Source organism: Cricetulus griseus, assembly GCF_003668045.3.
Source record: "Cricetulus griseus strain 17A/GY chromosome 1 unlocalized genomic scaffold, alternate assembly CriGri-PICRH-1.0 chr1_0, whole genome shotgun sequence".
Classification (NCBI taxonomy): Eukaryota; Metazoa; Chordata; class Mammalia; order Rodentia; family Cricetidae; genus Cricetulus; species Cricetulus griseus.
Genome location: NW_023276806.1, coordinates 150,484,078 through 150,505,618, shown reverse-complemented (window position 1 = coordinate 150,505,618; position 21,541 = coordinate 150,484,078). Strand labels below are relative to the sequence as shown.

Sequence of the window (21,541 nt, the reverse complement as noted above, 5' to 3'; positions counted from 1 at the left end):
AAACCCGAAATTATTAATTTTAATTGTTGTATTTGTGACTGTATCTACAGACAAAAGGATGATTACTGTATAGGAATGCTACTTGTATGCCTTCCAGAAAGTGGTTATTAGTCCGGAGCAGATCTGTAAAGTGCATACAGTAAGCCTTAAAGCAATGGTTCTCAACCTTCCTAATGCTCCACCCTTTAATACAACTCCTCATGGTACGGTGACCTCTTCTCACTGATCTACCAATTCAGTGTAATCCCTTCTAGAATTCTAGGTGGCTTCTCGTTAGAAGTTCTGAAGTTAAAACAGGCTTAGAATAGCCAGAAGAGTCATGAAGGGAAGAATGACAATGGAGCTAGGGTGACGGGGTGTGCTTGTGATCCAGGCACATGGGAGGTGGAAGCAGGAAGGTAAGGGGCTCAAAGAGGGGTGGGAGCAGAGCCAACAGTTTTAAAATGCACAGAGTAGTGGTGGCCAAGACTGGAAACTATCATGGAAATGGCTGTGGCTGTTAACAAAAGAAGCAGTCCCTAGGTAGCCATCTGTAATGATGTAGTTGGCCCTTACCTAACTCTACTTCTCATCACAAATGCAATTGGGGGCTGGAGAGATAGCCTCTCTTATCAGCACTGGCTGCTCTTCCTGAGGATCAGGGTTCAATTCCCAGCACCCACATGACAGTTCACAACTGTCTGTAACTCCATTTGCAGAGCATATGACACCCTCACACAGACATATGTGCAGGCAAAACACCAATGCACATAAAATAAACATAAATAAAAAATTTTAAGAAATGAAAATGGATCAAAGATCTGAATCTAAGAGGTAAAGACTTAAAACTTACTGGGTAAACCAGGAATTTCCACGCTTTCAGATGACACCAAAAACATAAGCAAAAATAGAAACAGACAAACTGGGCATTGTCAAAATTAAAAACATTTGTATTTTTAAAAGATACTACCTGGAAGAAAAAAAAAGATAATCTGCAAAATTAGAGAAAATATTGGAAAATCATTTATCTAATAAAAATTTTACCTAAAATATGCTAAGAACTCTTAAAATTTTTTTTGAAGTTTTATTTAATGTTTTTTATGTGTATGAGTGTTTTACCTGAATGTGTATTTGTATAGCATCTACATGCTTGATGCCCATGGAAATCAGAAGAGGGCATTGGATGCTCTGAAGCTAGTTACGGATAGTTATAAGCATTAGGTGCTGGGAACTGAACTTGGGTCCTCTGCAAGAGAAACAAATATTCTTAACAGGTGAGCCATCTCTCCAGCCCTAAGAACCCTTTCTTAATCAGAAGACAACTAAAATGAACAGAGAACTGAAGAGCTAGGTTTCCAAAATAAAAAATTGACATCATTAGTTATCAGGTAAAGGTAAACCAAAACCTCCATTAAAAAAACCAACTCACTTCTACTGGGATAGAACAAGAGATAATAAAAAAAATATTGACAAGAATGCTGAAATATCCAATCCTTCACACACTACTTGTAGGAAATGGTACAGCCAGTCTGGAAAATAGTCTGGCAGTTACTCACAAAGTTAAACTAGTTACCATCTAACATACCTGTTGCACCCCTAGGCATCCAGAGTGACTCTCCTAAGTGTGTTACAAAAAGAAATGTGGACACAGCCCACATAAAACTACACACACAGGTTTGATGCTTAATAACCAAAAAGTAGAAACAACCCAAGACCATCAACGTATCAGTGATGAGCAAATATGTTATATTCCTACAACAGAATATTACTCAGTTAAAAAAAGAAGTAAATAACTAGTGTATGCTAATGGTGAACGGACCTTGAAAGTATGCTCTGTGAAGGAGGCCAGGCAGATGTTGTGTGATTTCTGTTAGTGTGAAACATCTTGGATAACAGATCCTTAGTGACAGAAAATAGATTAGTGGTTGCCAGGGACCTAGAACTAAGGAAAGAGAGGAGCCGGATTTACTGCTTATGGGTGTTGAGTTTCTTTTGAGAGAGATGAAAATATTCTAAAATTAGATAGAGATGATGGCTGCACAAGTGTGAATATGTACTCTAAAAACAAATAGGCTGTGTACTTTAACAGGATGGCCTTTATGTGAATTATATCTCAGTAAAATGGCATAAAAAGAAGTACTACTAAAGTGTACACTAAATGCCTTTCCTCTTAGAAGCCCCATCTGTCTTGTGCACATTTAAGCCTTACAACAAAGCTTTAAAGTCCATACTACAGTTTTTCTTGCTTTACAGGAGAGGAAACAGAACATACAGAGAAAATACTCTGAACTAGTGAAGTGGTAGGCCAGGAGTCAGACCTCAGCTGCCTGGTCCATAGCCCTGTGTCACACCATATCAGGCTGGACTACGCATTGTGTTACTTATAACCTCCTCTCTGACTTAGCTGTCCAGGATTTGAGTTTTCTGTGAAGTGTAGACAGACTGACACTGAGCTGATCACCAGCATTGAAGGGCACAAGAGGGCATGCTTGCCATGAGGGGCTGGGTGGATAACTAGAGGACTTGGCCTCTAAAATTTAGGTGTGTTGCAGATTTTTTCAGAAATACCAGAATTTTGTTGCTGTTGTTAAAAGTGTACGGCTCCCATCTTCAGTACTTCATTCATTTCTTAGAACTTTTGCTCATCTGTCAGGGAAAGTGGAATGTTTATGTTTGTATTTGATAGAACTCACAGGGACTAGACATTGCAGTGATCCTAATTACTCCAGTTATGGATGGAAAACCAAGATAGCTTTTACCTAAGGTCACAGCTTGGCAGGAGAGCTGGGGCAAGAGCAAGTACAGTTCCTCTTGCCTTTGGTGATCATCCTCAGAACTCACGTTGGAGTAAGGGGTCTTGAATAGCTTTCCATACAGGGACCCTAGGTGTCCTGCACCAGGGACATCACATTCTGAATACTTCTTCAATGCCAGACTCCCAGCAGCCACTCCACATGTGGATGGCATCATCAAGAAGGCTTTACCAAGGTCTGCTCTGGTTAATGCTCTTAGTTGCTCCATGGTCCTCCCTGGTTCTGTTCATGTTTCTCCATTCTTCTGTTACCTCCTTCCAGCTACTCAGCAGCCTTGTCCTCTTGCCTAATAATAACACACCCACCAAGAAGCTTCTCTGACTAAAGCCCTTGGATTATTTTTCAGTATTTTAGCACAGAGCTTAATTTGTTGTGTACTGAAAGATACTTAGCATTTAGTCATTTTATGTATGTTAAATCTCTCTAATATTATAAATTATTTGAGTCATGTTCTATTGTTGCTCACTAACCCAAAATAGATGTTTCTTCATTTACTATTTCTCTTAAAACTTTTTTTCTCATTTGGGGAATTCAGGTATACAAGAAATGAAGATACTTCTGTAACTGCCAGTATTAACTTAAAAACCTAATGTTTTTTAAAGACTAAACTTTTGCATCTGCACTGGATAAAAGGACATTTTGGAAAATAATGACACTTAAATAGTAAGAGAAACGTAGTGGACTGGTTTTATGTTTGAAGAGAAGACATTTTACATGTGCTTTTCTGCCCTCAGTCAAGAAAGGAAGAGCAGCTAAGTGGTTTATAAGTTTTGTTTACACCTAAGCTGTCTTTCCCATCTGTTAATAAATGTTTGATGGTACAGCATGCCATTCTCAGGATTGCTAATTAGCAGAGAAACTTGATCAAAACCAATTTAATGATTGTTCCTCACAACTCTTTTCAGTCTTCACTACTATACCTCCTTCCTCCCTCTTCCTTCTTTCCCTCCGTCCCTCCTCCCTCTTCTCTCCCTCCCTCCCTCCTCTCTCCTACCTTCCTCCCCCTTCCCTCCCTTCCCATCACTTCTGTTTCTCCTTCTCTCTTGCTTTTGCTCACTTGCTGTGTACAGAGGGCAAAAGTTTAGAACTATCAGGTTCAGGTGACTGACCTTTAGTTCCGGTTAAGAACTAAAATTAGATCCCTATGGAATATATCCACTGACGTCTGGTGGAGAGTGTGGGCATAACCTTGAGTAGCCAAAAAGACATCATCCAAAGGAGTTTGGTTTGACTATAAAAATTCCTTGGACATCTCCCTTCTTTAAAAATTCCTGTGACTTTTGTATTGTAATTTGTAATACATCCCAGTATTTTAGTATCACCATGGTCCAGAGGACATGGGCCTCATCCCCAGATGAATCTACAGAGTCTATTTTAAGGTTAGAATCCTATCCTGTCACTTGAGAGTTACTGGTTGATTCCAGTGAGTACAGATTGAAGTAGCACTGTAGGCAGGATGGGAAAATAGCAAGGGGAAAGTCCATGTTCATTGAAGAGAAAGTGGCAACCTGTAAATAGAGCTTATTTCAGTATCACTCCAATAGAAGAGATAAAGGTTTTTTTTTTTGTTTGATTTTGGTTTTGGTTTTTGGTTTTTCGAGACAGGGTTTCTCTGTGGCTTTGGAGGCTGTCCTGGAAATTGCTCTGTAGACCAGACTGGCTTCGAACTCACAGAGATCCACCTGACTCTGCCTCCCGAGTGCTGGGATTAAAGGTGTTCACCACTAATGCCTGGCGCAAAAATGTTTTTTAAAAAAGATGAAAATTGTAGGACTGTGTTTAAGGACTAAGGTATGTTGAAGGAGGGGGGAATCACAGCCACCATTTCCCTTCACTGGCCTAATTTAATGCAGTCATGTTTAATGTTAAGAATGCCCATTTTCCTTTATTTCTTATATATGACAAGTAAACAACCCACAAAATAGGTACTCTTGACAGATGAGGAAGTTGAAGAAGCTTGCCATTTTATCTGAAGTCATGAAGCTGGGAGTGAAACCTGGAGCTTTAGCCACCAGTTAAATAGTGGGAACATAGTATTCTGTAGCTCACAGTGCTTGAATAGTAGCATGCTTTGCATATGATGTGTATTTGCAGATAGTGTATTATACATACCTAGAGGAGTGCAGAGATACATCACAGAGCTTGCCTCCTTCCAAGAGAGATGACAAGAAAGTTGACTCTCCACAAATACAGTTCAAGGTCACAAGTGCTCGGTTCTGAGAGTAGAGATTAAGTACTCTGGACTTAAAACTATAAAAGATTACTTCCTGCTTTGGGATGGTGAAAAAGATGGCATTATGTTGAAGATAGGAATAATTTAGCAATGTGCAGCTGGAAGGACACTAAATATGGGAAATAAAATGGAAAGCAGAGGGGTTCATACAGGTATTAAGGAGATACTGTGCCTGCACCAAGGATATTATGACACTAAAAGTCATTTGTATGGACTCTGAGCTCTTTCCAGCCATTGAGCTTGCTTGTGTTTTATTTGACATGACTATGGAACTGTGACAGAAAAGTCTGCCATCAGCACTGTTGTCTTCTTCCTGCCAACTTCAGGAAAAAATCCCTCCCTCAGTGAATACTAACTACTAGCTGAGTTTTCCAGTTGGACGCCAGGGAGGTTTTTGGCTTTACTTTCTTCTTCATCCTTTTCAAATCATCCAGTTCTATATCAGTCAAATTTCTTTGTCGTTGTACTTTGCCAGGTTTCACCTCCGTGGTCTTAGTTCACACCTCTGTCATTTCTCACTGGGTCCCTGCACAACCTGGTCCTGTCTCTTTTTGTTGTTGCTGCTTAGCTGTTTTCCACATTAAGTTAGTGTCAGTTATTCCCAAGGTACAAGTGTAACCATTCTCCTGATTAGCATTCTTCTGTAAGTTCCTCATCTCTCTCTAGAGAATGTCCAGACTTAGCATCTGTCTCCTCTTTTCACAAAGAAAGGAAGACAGCATCTCTCCACCAGACAGTCCCTCTGCATATCTCCATGTTTCTTTTCTGTGTCTTGAGAGGTCTATTGTCCACTTCCCCCACTTCCAGGTATATTTTAGAAAGGTCTTTATGAAGACACTTGGGGTCTAGCATTGCCAGGTCCTACTTGATCTTTTGCCTGCATATGAAACGCCTGAGCATTCCATCCATAAAATGCTTTCTTCTCTCTCCCAGAACACCTACACTTTAAATTTCCTCTTAAAAACTAGTCATGGTGTTGTCATTTTCCAGGGCTCTTGTATCGTTTCTTTCTGTTTTTCTCTATTTAGTCTAATCCAGTCATAAATGAAGTGTTCCTATTTATACAGAAAGCATAGCTTTGATGACTGCTTATAGCTCTGCCACATACATTCAACTTCCTCTTTGACATTTTTATAAGTATTTCAAGGGTATTGTGATCTTACAGAGTTCTCTAAGCCTGACCTTTCCCTAGTCATCCTTGCTTTGTAAGTGTGTTGGTGGAAGCCAGAAATTTTCTTACACAGGGCAGGTGCTGTCAGTCCCCTACTACCGCTATAACTGAAGCTGTGTTTGCTCTTCTAGTCTCTTCTTCATAGATAGCCAGGTTGGTTTGGTTTTTAAATTTTAACTGGGTTTTACTCTTCTTTGCATCAACTCTTGAGTGACTTTTCATAACAGTTGAGCTGTGAGGCTCCACATGGCCGGTTCCTGCTCACTTGGAGTTTCATCTCCCAGCAGCCTGCCGCTAGTCTCACTGTATAGGCTTTCAACACTGCAGACATCCCTGGCTCTGCCTGTGCTGCTCCGCCCCACTCTGTGGTTAGCAGTTTCTCACATTCACAACTAACCTTAAGCATCACCCAAGCTGATGTTTCTCCAACTCCTTAGCAAAGCATCCTGCCTCCTTCCGTTACAATGCTTCATCATATTTTAGCTGTTTATATTTATTTCTGCTTTCTCCATTAGCCTGTCATCTGCTCAGTATCAGAATTACACCTTTGTCCACCCCTTCCCACAGTACCTTCAAAACCCCACACCCTCAATATATGTGCTAGGTGGTTGAACAGTGTTGCTCAGTGAGGGGAGCGATTGCGTTCTTCAGGGGACTTGACAATTCCCATAGACGTTTTTTATTGTGACGACTTGGTGGCAGTGCTGGTATGTTATTAACATCCTGTAGAAAATTAAAATTCCCATAAATGTCCTAAAACACAAAACAGCCTTCCAAACAAAGACTTTTCTGATCCAAATTGTCAGTACAGCAAGGAATTTGTGGTATAGATCCATGAGAAGCACTTACCACATTAACATAGCTTATATCTTCTTGTACTTCTCCACTCGACTCTTGAGTTTCTTAGACCTTTACCATTGTCCTCATCACCTGGGATTTGTAAAATAGACACTTAGGGAATTCTTGATTGTGGCTAAAGAGAGGAGCAAATGAATGCACAAACTAGCCATGGTAAAACTAGCCTGTCTTTTGGTATTAAATAGAAAAAGTAGCTGTTAGACTTTGCATAGACCATAACATCTGTTATATACAAATTGCAGGCCTAGGAGATTGTGGAAAGAGCATGCATGAGACCTTTATTTCAAGTATGCATTCTGTTCAGGTGATAACTAAATTGTAACAAAAGAATCAACACATTTAAAACGACAAAGAACAAGATGGAAGTGGTTCAAGGAATTAAGGTGTTAACTTCTACCTTTGCAGTTCTGGGGTGATGTCTAGGCATGCTAATTGTTTCTTCTCTGTGAATTGATTCGGGGGAGCTCAAGTTGTCAAGTCAAACTTCATGCCTAGACTGGGCTGCCATTTCTCTGTTGTACTGTATAGATAGGAGCAAGAAAGAGAAAAAGCGGGCTGGAGAGATGGCTCAGAGGTTAAGAGCACTGACTGCTCTTCCAAAGGTCCTGAGTTCAATTCCCGGCAACCACATGGTGGTTCACAGCCACCTTGAATGAGATCTGGTGCCCTCTTCTGGCCTGCAGATCACATGCAGGCAGAAGACTATACTTAATAAATAAATTAAAAAAAAAAAGAAAGAGAAAAAGCTGAAGCCACTGTCTTAGATACTAATCCTGCATTGGCAGAAGCTCAGTGGCATTGTCTCTGAATAGCTGGCAAAAGGTGTACAGTCAAGCAGCCATGGGTTACTGCTGCTCTGCTGCTACCTAGGAGAGGGCAGATGGATTCACTGGTGGGCAGCTCTCTATGTCTACCTCAATGCCTAGTGATGAAACCGTGGGTGAGCATGAATATGAATCTTTATCTGTTTTAGTCTCTGGATTCCAGTTGGTTTTAGTTCCTTATTATAGACAACTTACCAAAGACAGGATGCTTATTTGTAACAGTGCCTAACAGGTGATTTGTGATAAGGGTTGGGGGCTTTATTGTGTTCATTTTCTCCTAAATGCTGGAGCATAGTACTTTTATGAAACACAGTCAAAATTAACCACTAAAAGAAATAACCATATTCTTAGTTGTCCCAGCAACATTAACCTACTGTGAAGATTGCTAAGTTGAACACTCTCAACTTTTTTTGTTTGTTTTTTTGAGACAAGGTTTCCCTGTGTAGCTTTGGAGGCTGTCCTGGAACTAGTAGACCAGGCTGGTCTTGAACTCACAGAGATCCTTCTGCCTCTGCCTCCCGAGTGCTGGGATTAAAGGCATGCACCACCACCACCCAGCTTGAACACTCTCAGTTTTTGTATCTGTCTCAGTTTCTGTCCTCGTCTCTCTGTGGTCTAGTAACAGACTGTGAATGGGCAGTTACCTACAGACATGGTTTTAGAGGTGTTTTCTGAAAGCCTATTTTGGGATCACATGTAGACTGATGTCATGTTTTTTAAACAAAGGTGTTTTCTTTATGTTTAAAACTTGAAATTTGCTTTTAAAATAGTTTTAGAAGACACATCCTGGGAGTGTACAGATAATAAGAGATCATTTGAGTGCTCATGTTTGCTTCATAGCTTGTCTTGCTTGTTTCACAGCTGAAGCCAAAGCTGACCTTAGTTCTACAGATGCATAAGAAAACTCTGCCATTCCCAAGCTGGGAATCCACTGAATTTTCTGGATCAGCTGCATTTCATGTTAAAGTTGCAGTGACAGCAGGATTCAGTGTGTCCATTTAAAGTGATGTATATGAAGGCCTGCAGAGATGGCTCAGCAATCAAAAGTGCTGTCCTTCTAGAGGACCCAAGTTCAGTTCTTAGTACCCACATGGATCACTGTCTGTGCAAGTCGTGTGTGTGTGTGTGTGTGTGTGTGTGTGTGTGTGTGTGTGTGTAACCAAGATTGTTGTTGGTGTCTTCTTAGTCACTTTTCCTCTCAGTTATTGAGGCAGGGTCTCTCATTTGAATTCACAGCTCACCAGTACAACTAGTTCAGATAACCAGGTTGGTTCAGCAGTCCCATTTCTGCCTCTTGTCCCTGGAATCCAGGCAGGCTGCCATACCCTCCCAGCATGCACATTGAGTCTAGGGTTCCAAGCATGCTTGCATTACAAGCACTTGTATAATAGAGCTAACTACCTTTTCACTATTACTTTTCAAAGACAGTAGAAAACTGTCACGAGAAATGACATGGTTGGGAGAAGTGAGGATTGGCAACTGCTGAAGAACAAAAACCCATGTCTTTAGATGCTGGGTGCCTGTGCAAGCTTTTAGGTATAAAGTGTAAACTCTGTAGGCATCTCTGACTTCTCGCCCTTTTTTCATAGGCCTCAGTCTCCCAGTCCTTTTGTTTTGTTTTTTTTTTTTTGTAGCCTGGGCTATTATAGTTTACCTTCATGCTGTCTTCCTTCTTGTGTCTGAAGAAGAAAGGAATTGTGTAGATTTTTGTTGTTTTCATTTGGGGATTAGAAGGTAAAGATATCTATGTACTATACCATAGTCACATGTTATATTTCATATTTATTTAATCCCATATTTTCTTTTTTATTTTGTGTATGGGTGTTTTGTTGGTGTGTATGCCTGTACCATGTGCATGCAATACCTTTGGAAGCCATAAGATGGCGTTGTATCCCTGGAAATGAGTTACTTTCAGTTTTAAGCCTTCATGTGGTTACTGGGAATCAAAGTCAGGGCCTCTGGAAGAGCACCCAGTGCTCTTAATGGCTGAGCCATCTCTCTAGTCCTGTATTCTAGGTTTCTTATGCAGAAAGATAGATCATTTCTTTCTTGGAAAAAATTGTGTGGTGGTAAAGATTGTTTGATTTTACTCCAGGATCGTACCATGTGTGAAATAGCATGCACAATGTGTGTGTTTGTTTTCAATTTGACAGATCTGAAATGGAAGAATTTCCCTGCTCTATATAATTTCAATGACTGCCATACTTACACTAGTTCTAGATAACACTCATTTAAAATACTACTTTAGTAGTGATGTTAAGACTTTAAAAGAAAGCCTTGTACCAGATGAGACAGGTATAGTTGACATGGATGTAGACCAGATGAGACAGGTAGAGTTGACATGGGTATGGGATTTTTTTTTTTTTCACCATGCCAAGTAAAGCTCCTTCTTACCTTTATTTGGAAGGCATTTACATTAGAATTAGTATTTCTATTAGTTGTGTGAATAGCATGTATCAGGAAATGGCACATGAGTATTGGCAAAACCATGTTTGACCCCTGGTAGCTTCTTTTTGAAGAGTTAAGGTCTAATGATAGGTTAATAGAACCATTATGTTAAAAATCTTATTGGGGCTTGAGAGATGGCTTAGCATTTAAGAGCACTACTAGAGGGCCTGGGTTCAATTCTCCAGCTTCACAACTTGTTGAGCAGCTTCACAACTTGTCTGTAACTCCAGTTTTAGGGGACCCAAACCTATGGCAAAACACTAATGCACATAAAATAAAATTTAAAAAACATAAAAATCTTATTGGCTGTGTCTGTTATTTTTTTAAGTGGAATATAGAAATGTCTTAATAGAATGATAACAGTTGCTTGGTCTCTATATATGAGATTAAGTTTGAGAGACACAGACATGGCAGTTTAGGAAGAAAACTTAACATTGAATTTTGAGGCAGTGTCACTAAATTTGGCAGTACAGATACTTTTGAAACACAAGATAAGTGCTGGAGAGAGAGCTCAGCTATCAAGAACACTTGCTGCTCTTCCAGAGGACCCAGGTTTGGTCCCAGCACCCACGTCTGGCGACTCACAACTGCCTGTAACAGCTCCAAGGGAGCCAGCGTCCTCCTCTTGCCTCCATGGGCACCCACACACAGCTGTGGATCAGTTCTCCAGCTTTAGTCCTGATTCCCCTTAGCTTCAATGCTATGCATCTTAAAGCCCTGTTAAGATTAAAGCTTATGGAAAATACTTCAGTATAAAATATGTGGTTTTAAGAGAAAAAAAAAAAAAAGTGGACCAAGAAGGCAGTGACTATATCCTCCAGCTCTTCCTGTGCCACTGATCATTGCCCAGTGCAAGTTCCTCATCCTCTCTGGCCTTCAGTTTCCATGTCTGTAGAAGTGAAGTATGTGTACCAAATGGAAGCTGTTGTCTGGTTCTGATTTTTTTGTGATTTATATAAAAATTAAAATCCTCTCATAGCCATATCTTTAGGCTTCACTGGTAGAAAACATTGTTTGAAATAACTTCAGCCAAATAATGATTTTTCGTCCTTGTTCTTGTTTTCAGAGACTCTGTGAAGGCATATTCAAAGTTCTTGTAAAGGACGTCCCAACAACATGCCAAGTGTCCTGCCTGGAGGTACTCCGCATCCTCTCCAGAGACAAAAAGATTTTAGTTCCGGTAACGACTAAGGAGAATATGCAAATACTGCTGAAACTAGCCAAGCTGCATGAGTCAGATGATTCTTTGGAGAAGGTGTCAGAGTTCCCGGTTATTGTAGAATCGTTAAAGTGTCTGTGTAACATTGTGTTCAACAGTCAGATGGCCCAGCAGCTCAGCCTGGAACTGAATCTTGCTGCAAAGCTCTGTAACCTCCTGAGAAAGTGCAAGGACCGAAAATTTATCAATGACATAAAGTGCTTTGACTTGCGCTTGCTCTTCCTCTTGTCACTTTTGCACACTGACATCAGGTCACAATTGCGCTATGAGCTCCAGGGACTCCCGCTGCTCACCCAGATCTTGGAAAGTGCCTTTAGCATCAAGTGGACCGATGAGTACGAGTCGGCCATAGACCATAATGGACCCCCACTTTCACCTCAGGAGACAGACTGTGCCATTGAGGCCCTCAAAGCTCTCTTCAATGTGACGGTAGACAGCTGGAAGGTGCATAAAGAGGTAAGCTTGGGAAGAATACACACATTTACCTGGAATTAAGTGACTGGGTTGCTACACCCAAAAGAGGAATGCTAAGTTGGAAAATGGAAAACATCCCAGTTCCTTCATTAGTTTTCTAAACTGCAAGGTATTTTTTTTATTAGTTCAAATTAGAAACAAGGCTGTTTCATGTGTCAATCCCTTCTCCCTCTCCCTCCCCTGCCCTCCAGCCTCCCCACTCCCTACCCCATCCCCCCTCTGCTCCCCAGGGTACGGCCCTCTATGGGGGTTCCCCAAAGTTAGTCATATCATCCTGGGCAGGGCCTAGGCCCTCCTCCATGTGTCCAGGCTGAGAGAGCATCATGTGGGATGGGCTCCCAAAGTCCAGGGATAAGTATTGATCCACTACCAGGGGTCCCATGGAGTGCCGAGGTCTCCTCACTGAAGCCCATGTTCCTGGGATCTGGATCAGTCCCATGCTGGCATCCCAGCTATCAGTCTAGGGACCAAGAGCTCCTCGTTCAGGTCAGCTGTTTCTGTGGGTTTCACCAGCCTGGTCTCAACCTCTTTGCTCTTCACTACTCCCTCTCTGCAACTGGGTTCTAGAGTTCAGTTCAGTGTTTAGCTGTGGGTAAGTTGTATTCTTTCAGTGGCTGGAGAGATAGCTCAGCAGTTAAGAGCACTAGCTGCTCTTCCAAAGGACCAGGCCCTGTTCCCAGCACCCACATGGTGACTCACAACCACTGTAACTCCAGTTCCAGGGGATTTGATGCTCTCTTCTGGTTTCTGTGGCTAGCAGGCATGCATAAAATAAAAATAAGAGTAAGGTAAAGAAGGACTGCCTACCATTTTGTAGGATGGTGGGTAGAGTATTCTGAGTTGTATAATCGTTACAGTCTCTGAGGTGTTGTTTTGTAGTGCTGTGAAGCCCTAAGAGGTCTGAAACCAGCCAGATATTTATGGATACATATGGCCCTAGGAAATGGGCTAATCACACCATACAGGGGACAATGTTGTTTTAGACCACTCACTTATTTCTAGACTAAGAGCTTTCTCTGCAGCCTGGACCTTCCAACAACCCCAAGTGAGGTGGATTTGATAGTTTATATTTGAGTTCCTACAAGAAAAATGTGCTAAACATGAAATTTAGTTTGAGGAAGCCCACAGTTAAGTGGACATTATCATTCAGCAAGAATACTACCATTTCACATTTTCTTTTTCATAATCTTTAAAAAACCAGGGCAGTTCAGCTCCTGCCTTTGAGGTTAACATTTTGCCCTGTCTATTTGAAGTAATTCTCACCCATGTTTTTGCCAGCAGCCTACTGGAGAAGGATTATCTCAGCGCAGCTATAGTGGGAGCACACAGGCATCTGAGTTGTACAGCGCAAATAGGTCTGTATTCTGAAACCAAATATTTGAAGATCAGTGCTAACAGCTGTTTCAGATGACTGCAGTATAGTCAGCTTTCCTGAGACTTGGCAGGGAAGATGTGCAAAGCCCACATGCTCCATTTATGCTTTGAAACCAAATATTTGGAAGTATTTAAAATGTTATGTCTTGGCTTATATGCTACCTTCTGTGGTTATTTTTCTTACACTGTTTGTTTTGGTGTTTTTAAGAGCTCCATTTAGTTGTAAAAGTGCCTCAGAGACTGTTGGTTTGCTGTTATTACAATATTCTGTTTGGATGCCTAGCAAGATGGCTCCTACCTTAGAGGCTGCTACGCAGTATCTGGGGGGCGGGGTGGGCACATGCTTTGAGATCAGCTTTCTGTAGTGTTTCAGCTTAGTGACAGTGGGACTGGGGAGCTCTAGAAATGGTGAAGAAGCAGAGCCTCATTCTGTGTTCCAGAAAACTCGTTCTCTGAGACTCTCTCCATAAAGGGTCAGTGGTTTATCTGTGTGAGCCATGGGACAGTTAATGCAGCTTTTATGAAGTATGTATCACAAATGTGACACTAGGCCAATACTGAAGTTTTCAGAAATATAAACAGTACTGAAAGTAGGATCTTTAACAACCTATTTATAAAAGAATGTCTTAATGTGGCTCTGTATTCAACAGTCGCTCAACAGATGTTTATAAACAATTACTAGACATTGTCCCAGGCATTGTAGAATGTACTGGCAAATGCTAAGCATTGTCTTTGCCTTCATGAAACTTTAGTTTTGTAGGTAGAAACAGGTAATAAGTCAGCAAATAGTTGTATTTAGTGCTAGGTGAGGAAAGTGCCAGGATGACGATGCTGGGGAATTAGCCGCCTGCAGAATGCAGGGACAGAAGTTTCCTAGAGTTAAGCACCATTTACAAGACACAGAACCCCTTTTTTCTGGGGCACTCACAACTCAGCTCCAGTACAGAGAGACTGGGTGGGAGAGCCCACTTCCCTGGAATCCAGTGTCTTCTGTTTTTATTAGACCAAGGATATTTACTTCAATTAAGTGAGCCATTGGAACGGTTAATGCTTTTAATGCCAAACAAACAAACAAACAAAGGCAATATGAAAAAGCTACTGAAGAATCCACTTTTAAAATAAATAGTATTTTTCTTCTTAGGAAAATAATGTAGATGCAGAGGCTATATAAGAAAAAGCCGCTGGGCAGTGGTGGCGCACGCCTTTAATCCCAGCATTTGGGAGGCAGAAGCAGGTGGATCTCTGTGAGTTCAAGACCAACCTGGTCTACAAGAGCTAGTTTCAGGTCAGCCTCCAAAGGCACAGAGAAACCCTGTCTCGAAAAACCAAAAAAAAAAAAAAAAAAAAAAAAAAAAAAAGAAAGAAAGAAAGAAAAAGAAAAAGCCACATAAGGGACAAAAAATGCAAACTACCTGTAAACTCATCAATTAGAAGACAAGCCCTGCTTGCACTTTGCAGTCATTCTTCATTACACATTCTGAATAGAAAAAAACATCTTCACAAAATGCAGTCATTTTATAGTCTGCACCTCTTCCTACACTGCTCTTGAAGGGCAGTGGTCTTCAGGCTAAGGGTATGACTCAAGAACACCTCCTAGCATTTGTGAGCTCCAGATTTGAGTCTCAAATTTACCAGAATAAACCATTTTTAAGAATAAATCTTTCCAAATGTGTTCTTTCTGATAGAGAGGTCCCTAGGAGTAGCCTCTGGGGGTGAGACTCCTAGGCTCCTCATTTCTACACTGAAAAGAGAAATTTTAAAAAGAAAAAAGGAGGCTTTAAAATATTATAAACCTTTGGGAAAAGTAGCTATTGCTGTTGTCTCTTTAAACTTGTATTGTAACTAAGATTTTGTTTGGAGATTAAAAGGTTCTGCAGCTATGTCAAACTTGGTGACTACTTTTACTCAGAAATACCTAAGATTGATGAATCTTAGGAAAGAATACTTGTGAGTTTAAAAACATGTGTGAGTATAAATAATACTGATGAGTATAAATATAAAAATAGAAGTATTTATATTTGTCAATTTTTAACAAACATGCTTTCTCATTTAAACATGAATATAATGAATTTTCTTGTGAAGTCTTCATTCCTGAAATTGATGGGCCAAAGGATTTCAAAAGTTTAAGTTTTTGTTGTTGTTGTTGTTTTTGTTTTAAAATATGTATTCCTTGAGTGAGTCTATCTACATTCTTTTAAACCCTAGGCATCTGACTAAAGATTTTTTTGTTTTTGTTTTTCGAATCAGGTTTCTCTATGTAGCTTGGACCAGGCGGGCCTTGAACTCACACAGATCCACCTGCCTCTGCCTCCTGAGTGCTTCAATTAAAGGCGTGTGCCACCACTGCCCACTGACCTTAAACATTTCTTAAGGACCTTATCACCCATGTCCTTTACCATACAAATCAGATTTCAGTATGGGTGTGAGGGGGACTTTTCAAACCATAAAAACGCTGTTTGTTATAGTGTTTGATATTTTTTCTACATGCTGTATACTTGAAAATTAAGAACCACTTTAACCATGCGTAATGGAACCAATGCCATATAGTCTAGGTCTGTGGGCTTTTTCACAGACATGGGCTAGCTAAGTCAGCCTGTGGATGAAAATGTACGAGAAAAATATTTTTGTGAATAAAGTGGAATCTTCTACAGTTTGCATGAGAGTGAAAAGTGGTAGTAAATAATAGACTCCAATTAAGGAGTGACCACTATGTAAAGATCTCAAAGAGTTTCCTCTGTTTTTAATCTCACTGTCACCTGTCACCACTCCAGCCCACTTGTCTCACTCTCCTCCCTTGTCTTTGTTCTAGGGACTTTCCTTCTTGTCTTCCTTGGAATGTAGTGTTATTTCAGAGGAGAGATAAAAATACCCATGCCCTAAAGACAGCAAATCTGAGTCAGAAAGCCAGTAAATAAGACCTGTGTGCTGGTGATATATGTGAAATATGAATGTTAGCTCTGCTGAAGATCAGAGAGCTGAAATTACTTGGGGAAATTCACGCAATGGTAACCAGCAGTAGGAAATCGTGCCCATTTTAGACTTTTTCCTAAAGAATTTTTTAAAAATTTATACATGTATGTGTGTGCCTATGTGAATTTATACACACCACATACATGCAAGTACTCACAGAGGCTAGAGAGCATCTGATCTCCTGGAACTGGAGTTCCTGTGGCTGTAAGTGACCCAACATAAGTTCTGGTCACTGACCCTGGATCCTCTGTGAGAGCATTAAGCACTTTGAACCAGCAAGCCATCTCTTAAGCCCCTAAGCTTATTTTATGTTTTTGAGACAGGGTCTCACTGTGTAGCCCTCGCTGGCCTGAAACTCACTGTGCAACCAGGCTATCCTCCTGTCTTTGCCTCCCAAGTTCTGGGATTAAAGATGTGTACTATGACATCCAACACTAAATTTTATTTTTAAAATTTACTAGTGTGTGTGTGTGTGTGTGTGTGTGTGTGTGTGTGTGTGTGTGTGATGGGGGTGTTGCACACATTATACCATACATATAACAGATCAGAGGACAACTTTGTAGAATTGGTTATCCATCTACCTTACTTCAAAGATAAAACCTAGATTATCAGGTTTGCATGACATTTTTTACATGCTGAGCCATCTCTCTGGTCCTACTCACTCTCTTTGTTGGGTAAAAGTTGATAATAGGATGCCTCTAAAAATATCTGTTGGGATATAGACTGAAAGAGGAGAATAAGGTGTACAAATAAATCTACATGCACTCAGTTGACTGGTTATGATACCTGGAAGAATAAGCAAGAGGATTTTTTTTTTTTGATAGATGATACTAGTTCAAGTGGATGATGGGAAAATAGATTTGAATCCTTTATAGAATACACAAAAAATTAACCTGAGTTAGAGAAGAGACCTAAATATACAAAATGAAATGTTAATGCTTGTAGAAGATTATCTTCATGACTTTATCTCAGACAACACAAACATTTCTGAAATAAGGAAAGACTTCTGAGAAAGATAAAATAAAGACCAAACTATAAAGGGAAATTGAGCAATTGATATTAATTAAAATAAGTTCAAAAGATGCTGCTGCTGACAAGAATAGGGGTAGAGTCCTGAAACTTCAGCACTCAGGAGGCAGAAGCCAGCCTAGCGTGGGGGACAGTGGAGGGCAGAGACTTGCAGGACAGGTGCTCTGAGCACAGTGAAAATGCTTATACATTTGTGCACATGGTCAGCCCAACAGTAAAGTAGGCAAAGAGCTTGACTAAGAACTGTCCAAAGAGCTGTGCAGATGACCAGGTAACATAAGAAAGCTGTTCTACTGTGTCATCTTAACATGGTACTAACCCAAGAAACTACCTCACGTACATCAAGTAATGACGTAACTGTGGAGAAACTGTCAGAAGACATTGCTAGATTGACTGGAGGGTGGGGTTGTGGAGAAACTGTCAGAAGACATTGCTAGATTGACTGGAGGGTGGGGTTGTGGAGAAACTGTCAGAAGACATTGCTAGATTGACTGGAGGGTGGGGCGCCCACTTGGGGAGATGTTTGCCAGCTGTATGCTTGGAAATACTACTTGGCATTGCTCTCTCAAAACTTGAGGATATAAAGTGTGATGTGTATACAGTCCTGAGGATGCAGCATTCCCTTCCCCTCTCCTGGGCGTGAACCCAGATGACACATAACAAGTGTGTTTATGGCAGCAGTTTTCAGAATGCCCCAAACAGGAGACAAAGAGACCATTGAGAGGTGGGTGCATTGGTACATTGTGATGTAATATATACAGTGCATTCTTGATAGCAGTGTTGTTTTGGAAACAATGTATGTGTGTATGTGTATTTGCACATGTGGGCTTGCATGTGTGCATGTGTGGAAGCATGTGTGTGTCAGCTGTCTCGTTCAATCACTTCCCACCTTATTTGTCTGAGGCAGGGTCTCTTGTGGAACCAGGAGCTCTCTTTATCCACTCAGCCATCTGCTCAGCCCCAGTGGTGCTCCTGAACCGTCCCCAGTGGTTTTTTTGTTTGTTTGTTTGTTTGGTTGGTTTTTTTTTTTTTTTTTTTTTTGTTTTTTTGTTTTTCGAGACAGGGTTTCTCTGTAGCTTTGGAGTCTATCCTGGCACTCGCTCTGGAGACAAGGCTGACCTCGAACTCACAGAGATCCACCTGCCTCTGCCTCCTGAGTGCTGGGATTAAAGGCGTGCACCACCAACGCCCGGCCCCAGTGTTTTCTTGTCTGTGGTGAAGGCCCAGACGTTTTCCACTGGAATGGAAATCTTTGTAAGCGTCATGCATAACGTCAGACTGCTCAGAGCATCTCTCGGGCTCACATGCTTTTGCTGTGACAGATAAGGGTGGGTCAGCTCAGCACTTAGAACCACTCCAACTACATACAACATGGATGAGACTCAACCAGAGAGAACTGGTTTTATTCCAGCCATACAAAGTTCAGTGGCAACAAAACTTGCTAATGGGATGTTGGAGGTTGGGGCTCTGGAGGATGCCATCTGCAGGATAGGAGAGTTCTGGGGTTCTTAATGCTGGCATTATGTGAGTCTCATGGTGCTTATACCAGCTGCTTACATTGTGAAAAGCTATTCAATTATACACTTAGAATTTGGACAGTTTTCTCTCTGTATATCATACTTGACCACTTGGATTAGCATTTATTGCTCACCTGTTTAAACACATGCCTTCTGTCTTCATGAAGATAATTTGTGGAGAAAATGAAGTATGTGAAAGTTTAGTTAACCAGAGGAGCTAGGAAACAAGGAGGACCCCAAGAGAAGATTGCATAGTCCCTAGAAGAAGGGGAGGGGGACAAGAACTCCTGAAAAAAGTGGGAGCACAGGGTGGGGAGGAGGGAGAACAAGAGGACTGAGATGGGGGAGGAATTGAGTAGGGCAAGAAAGGAGATGCCTTGATAGAGGGAGACAGTACAGGTTTGGAGAGAGGTCTGCCACAGGGGAAATGTTAGGGGATCTACAGAGATGACCCCAACTAAGAATCCAAGCAGTGGTGGAGAAAATGCCATTGATGCCCTTCCCCTATAATGAGATTGGTGTCTACCTTGGTTACCATTCCTAGAGCCTTCATCCAGTAGCTGTTCGAAGCAGAAACAGGCACCCACAGCTAAGCACTGAACCATACTCCTGGAATCTAGTTGTGGAGATGGAGGAGGGATGAGCAAAGGAGCCAAGACGGTACTACAGAAACCGGCAGAAACAGTTGACCTGACCTAGTGAGAGCATGGAGACCCTAGTCATAAAGCTGGGGAACCAGCATTGGACTGAACCAAGCTCTCTGAAGTGGGTGCCAGCTAGGAGGCCAAGACAGTCTATGGGACCTCTAATGGTGGAGCCATTGTTTATCCCTAGAGCACAAATGGACTTTGGGAGCCCATTCCCTATGGAGGGATACTATTGCAGCCCAGATACAGCAAGGAGGGCCTGGGCCCTCCCCCAAACAATATGACAGACTTTCAAGGTCCCTGGTGGAGGGCCTCACTATCCCTGGGGTGGAGTTGGGGGATTGGGGGCATTGGTGGGGAACATGGGAGGATGGGAGGGTGAGGGAATGGGGGGATGGATATGTAAATAATTAATATTTAAGTTAATTAAATAACTTGAAAACTGAAATAAAAAACAAAAAAGAAAGTTTAGTTAAATATGTGAAATTACAAATTATTCCGCAAAAGAAACTTTAACAAGACATAATGATACAGATCAGGTGTCAAAAAAAGGAGCTTCCTGGGCTGGAGAGATGGCTTAGCAGTTAAGAGCATTGGCTGCTCTTGCAGAGGTCCTGAGTTCAATCCCCAGCACCCACATGGTGGCTCACAACCATCTATAGTGGGATCTGATGTTCTTCTTTGTTATAAAGGCTTACATGCAGATAGAGCATTCATATACACAAATAAATAAATCTTTAAAACCTCCCAAACAATATATCTGTTAAAGGAGTGGGGGGATTCCTGGAGGTCAAAAAGGAATTAACAGCAGGAAGTAGAGGCAGGACAGCCCATGTTCAAAAGTTTGCTCTGATCAGGGACATACAGAGACTTAAGTAGATATAGGCAAAGGGGACATTGCAGACAGAAAGTACAGTTTGGGAATAAGAGGTATGAAGAGAGCAGAATGGGGTAGACAGTGGTGTTTGCAGTTGCAGCTTGGGCAGAGACCAACATGGATAGATTTGTAAGAGGCTTGTCCTGATCATGTTGAGCGAGGTTTGTCACCTCCAGAATAAAGGGCTGTCTGGTTTAAAAGGAAGCGCAGCTGTGTGCTGTACTGCATACCTGTAACCTCTAGCAGTGAGCAGGAGCAATACAACGGTCTGAGTTCAAGGAAAGCCTGATTTACATAGTGAGACCCTGTCACTTAAAGCAAGATCTGGATGGAGATGGGGCTCAGTAGCTCAGGCAAAGCCAATTTTCATAAGAGATAATCTTATCAGTGGTTAAGTAATAATTTAGTTTGACATAGGTTTCGTTGCTTCACGTACTTTAGGGCAAGTAAGAGTATACTTATGGGAGAATTTTTACTCAAGAATTGGGGATGGGTGGTGAATGCAACAGTTGTATCGCCCTTGCTTCCAGCAGGTCCTTTCTAAGAACTCTTACCTTTGCCAGCTCCCTTGCTTGTTTGCCACTTGTTTCATCACTAGCAGTCACATTTCATTTCCTTCCTTCTCTTTCCCCTCCCTTCACTTTCATATTTTATTCCAAGGTTTTTTGTTTGTTTGTTTGTTTGTTTTGTTTTGTTTTTGAAACAGGGTTTCTCTGTATTGTTTTGGAGGTCGTCCTGGAACTCACTCAGTAACCAGGCTGGCCTTGAATTACAGAGATCTGCCTGCCTCTGCCTCCTGAGTGCTGGGATTAAAGGTGTGTGCCACCAACTCCAGGCTTATTCCAAGTTTTAAAGTACTATTATGCGTACCATTTCTTGAATCCTGGCAGAACCTCATGTTTGTTGAAGAATGTGGAAAGGGACTGAAGATCAGAGGCAGATGACTGCTAGACTCCAAGTGTAACACTGTCCCCTTCTATGACTGAGGCCTTCCTCTGTCTCAAATCTGTATGTGAGGTGCTGTTTAAAGTATTTTTCAGCCATATTATGAGTAATGAAAATGTGTCCTAATGTTTGTTAGAGTCTGTAGGAAGAATCTTAGAAAGGC

At 41.3% G+C, this 21,541-nt stretch overlaps 1 protein-coding gene across 9 annotated transcripts in view; it reads left to right on the top strand.

The window, feature by feature from the left end:
- Positions 1–21,541, top strand: part of Ric8b (RIC8 guanine nucleotide exchange factor B) — a 96,920-nt gene that overhangs the window by 14,928 nt on the left and 60,451 nt on the right. For all 9 annotated transcript variants that reach the window (XR_004771688.1, XR_004771687.1, XR_004771686.1 and 6 more), the window contains one exon: positions 11,393–12,001. Coding sequence is in view for 5 of the 9 variants with exons in the window: in XM_027392500.2 (XP_027248301.1) it covers positions 11,393–12,001 (609 nt within the window). In the remaining 4 variants the exon portion in view is untranslated. The remainder of the gene's footprint in view (positions 1–11,392; positions 12,002–21,541) is intronic.